The sequence below is a fragment of the Histoplasma capsulatum genome, genomic scaffold (genome assembly GCF_000149585.1).
Source record: "Histoplasma capsulatum NAm1 scaffold_22 genomic scaffold, whole genome shotgun sequence".
In the NCBI taxonomy this organism is placed as follows: domain Eukaryota; kingdom Fungi; phylum Ascomycota; class Eurotiomycetes; order Onygenales; family Ajellomycetaceae; genus Histoplasma; species Histoplasma mississippiense.
The window spans coordinates 3,315-6,937 of NW_001813961.1; the positions used below are offsets into that span (position 1 = coordinate 3,315).

The following is a 3,623-nucleotide window of genomic DNA, read 5'->3' on the forward strand; positions in this document are numbered from 1 at the left end:
AAGAGAGGGAGCGCCGAGGTCGTGGGAAGGTGGTGTTGTTGCGCAATCAATAAATAAAGAGAGGGTTTGCCGATCCACGGGCGTCCCTGTGCCGGCTGGACTAGAATGTTTTCCGCCGGAAAGAGAGTTGGAGCATGATTGGCAGAGCCGCACAGTGCGGTGTCACACCACGTCACCCCTAACCATGGGAGAGTATTATGGCAGGTAGCCACAAGAGAGGGAGCAGACCCAGGGACATCCCTATCAGCCCACACCCCATGGATGTGCAGATGATTGAGGAAGAAGAAGACGAGGAGGAGAAGGGACAGAGAGATACGCAGTCAGAAGAAGAAGATAAGTTCAAATCAACCAAGATCCAGATGGCATGTTTGGATTTTGCATTGAGCTGCTGGACCAGCGGGTTCAGGTGGAGGATTATGAGTGCGCGCTGGTAGACGCGTTGGCGGTGCTGGGACGGGGGGAGTATGGATGGCGCGACGCGGAGAGCTACCCACCAATATTGTCACGGATCATCAAGGTGGCACGGTTATGCCACACGGTGCTCAACGACCAGGTCAACTTCCGGCCCCAGATGCAACAGCTCGGCAAGCTGATGGCGGCCAAGACACAGATGGTGCTGCTGACGGCCACACTGCCACCCGGTGAGGAGGAGAAGCTGTGGTCCCGCATGCACTGCACCCGAGCGGACATATCATTGTTCCGGGCGCGGACATGCGGTCCAAATGTGGCATACCGAGTGTGGCAACCCATCATTGAAGGGTCAGAGTACGGTGGGCTCAACCGATGGTTTCAAGCACCCAGCGTGGTCAGGTTCATCCAGGACCGCATGAGACGGACGGGAGAAGGCAAGGGGGTGGTGTACTGCCAGACGGTGAATCAGGTCACGACGATGGCAAGCGCATTGGGGTGCGAGGCATATCACCACCACCAGATCGACAAGGCCGGCATACTGGAGCGTTTCCGACAAGGTCAATACCAGGTCATCGTGGCGACAAGTGCACTGGGCATGGGAATCGACATCCCCAACATCCGCAGCATCATCCACGTCGGACGGCCGCGATCATTGCTGGATTATGGACAGGAGAGCGGGCGTGCAGGGCGTGATGGACAGGCCAGTGAAGCCATCATCATTGAGCCCGAGGGTATCAGTGCAGCAATGATATGGTCAAGAAAGGATGCACCATCACTGCTGGACCAGAAGCTGGTTGATCGGTACATGCAGGCAGGGGGTGAGGAGGGTGATGAACCGATGGCTCGATGTCGACGGGTGGTGCTGGACCGGTACCTGGACGGGGAAGTGGAGGGTTACATGAGACGGCACTGCGGTGATCGACACACAGGGGAGTCCCAGTGTGACGGGTGCGATGCCGAGTGGGAGGCCAGGGAGGCCGTGTTCACCCCCAGCCCAGGTGGCACGCCCACGCCCACACCCAGTCCAGGCTACAGTTCAAGAGCAACAGCCAAGGATGACTCCAGCGAGGATGAAACCAGCCAGGAGTCAGAGATGGAGAGCCAGCAGGGTGAAACCCACATCAGATTCAACGGCACATGCAGTCCCAGAATGGCCAGAAGTGTGAGCAAGAGCACAGACGACAACATAAATGAAAGCATCACCAAGAATGAAGCTTCAACTTCAGGCGGGAGCAGCCCGGGTCAATGGAACAAGCAAGAGTCAAGTGAAATCAGTGAAGACACCAGGGGCATCCCATCAACAACCAGACAGACATTCCACAAGCAGGATGTCCGTCGAGGCCGGTTCATCATCACACACCAGCAGCGAGGGCAGAGGGCATTGATGGATGAGGAGGTTTTAGTGGAAGAGGCGCAGAGGTGGAAGGATCAGTGTTTGATATGTGCAAGTGGCAAGCGGGAGTTTGACCATGAGCTGTACCAGTGTCCCCACGAGGAGAGCCAGGAGGCAAAGAGATGGATGATGACAGTGCGGAGCAAGATCAAATACACACGGTATTCCGGGTGCTTCCGATGCGGGATGCCGCAGTCCATATGCAACAGCCGGAAGACACAGAGGCAGTGTCCGTACAGGGGATTTTTGATCCCGACAGTGGCAATGATGATGTATGGGTGTCACAGCAGCTGAGAGAGTTCAATGTGAATGCAGATGATCAGGAGGCGGTGATTGAATTTTTGAGACAGAAGGTTGAGGGACAGGGCATCGAGCACAACCAGCTGGTGGAGATGTTTTGTTGGCTGCGAGGGATATATCAGGAGGCAGAGAGGGGGAAGATGGAGTCAGAGGGTACAGGGGTCAAGTGATATCACGGGTGAGGGGCACCACAGGGGGATGAAAGACGTATATATATATAAAGGCAGGTGAAGCAAGAGACAGAGGGTAAAGGGATATAACATCGAGAGAAAGTAGATCAGTTAGGGTGATCAGTTTCAAACAGTATCATCCCATATGATAATGGGTCAGGGTCAGGGTTACAATGAGTGAGGGTAGAGGCTGGGGGGGGAGGATGAGGTGGTCAGAGTCAGGGTTAGGGTTGACAAAGAGTGAGGCTAGAGACAGGGGTGGGCAGTGAGGTCAGGATAGGCGGTTAAATTAGACGCAAACCCGTTAACCCATTGAAAGTCAAACCCGTTGGACGTCGAACCCGTTGGACGAGGAAGTCGAACACGCTGGACCCAACCCGTTGGACGTCAAACCCGTCCCAGGAGCGCATTAACCCGTTGGGAGTTGAACACGCTGGACCCAAACCCGTTGTCTAGTACCACATTGACAGGCTAAGACCAACACCACAGATACAGAAACATCTACATATTTTAGCATGAGATGATAGAGCAGCCTCTGGGCATTAAACTGATATATTCCATATTCCCATAGCCCATGTAGTGGTGGAGATATTGTGGTTTAAACAATGGAGGGTTCTATGGGACGATAATACCGTATTAGGTTAGCGTATATTTTCTACAGCAGCGCTAACCCGTTACAGTATTATCGTCCCAAAGTCCCGGTCAGCGCAAGGAGTGGTTAGATGTGGATGAAATCATGCATGCTGGCTCTCTACCAAACATATTCAATGCTATTTAAGTTGCAGGTCAGTGGAATAGAAATTACGTTGTCAATCAAGGATGCAATCTAGTACCACATTGACAGGCTAAGACCAACACCACAGATACAGAAACATCTACATATTTTAGCATGAGATGATAGAGCAGCCTCTGGGCATTAAACTGATATATTCCATATTCCCATAGCCCATGTAGTGGTGGAGATATTGTGGTTTAAACAATGGAGGGTTCTATGGGACGATAATACCGTATTAGGTTAGCGTATATTTTCTACAGCAGCGCTAACCCGTTACAGTATTATCGTCCCAAAGTCCCGGTCAGCGCAAGGAGTGGTTAGATGTGGATGAAATCATGCATGCTGGCTCTCTACCAAACATATTCAATGCTATTTAAGTTGCAGGTCAGTGGAATAGAAATTACGTTGTCAATCAAGGATGCAATTCTCTAGGGTTATTGCTAGGGTTATTGCTAGGGTTATTAGGGTTATTTCTAGGGTTATTAGGGTTCTTTCTAGGGTTATTATTAGGGTAGCTAGGTATTGTAACATCTTTTATCTCCTTATCTCTTTTAACTTCTCCAAAGGCTACAGA

At 51.8% G+C, this 3,623-nt stretch overlaps 2 protein-coding genes across 2 annotated transcripts; both read left to right on the forward strand.

Moving 5' to 3' along the window:
- Positions 1-364: 364 nt before the first annotated feature.
- HCAG_09112 (predicted protein) lies at positions 365-2,274 on the forward strand (the record flags this gene model as incomplete). The annotated part of the gene is made up of 2 exons (XM_001535891.1): positions 365-1,965; positions 2,064-2,274. The coding sequence occupies 2 exons, from the start codon at positions 365-367 to the stop codon at positions 2,272-2,274; spliced, it is 1,812 nt and encodes a 603-aa protein (XP_001535941.1).
- Positions 2,275-2,447: 173 nt separating this feature from the next.
- On the forward strand, positions 2,448-3,426 carry HCAG_09113 (predicted protein; the record flags this gene model as incomplete). The annotated part of the gene is made up of 4 exons (XM_001535892.1): positions 2,448-2,514; positions 2,855-2,914; positions 3,229-3,288; positions 3,329-3,426. 4 exons carry the CDS (start codon positions 2,448-2,450, stop codon positions 3,424-3,426), a joined length of 285 nt encoding a protein of 94 aa, XP_001535942.1.
- Positions 3,427-3,623: the final 197 nt, after the last annotated feature.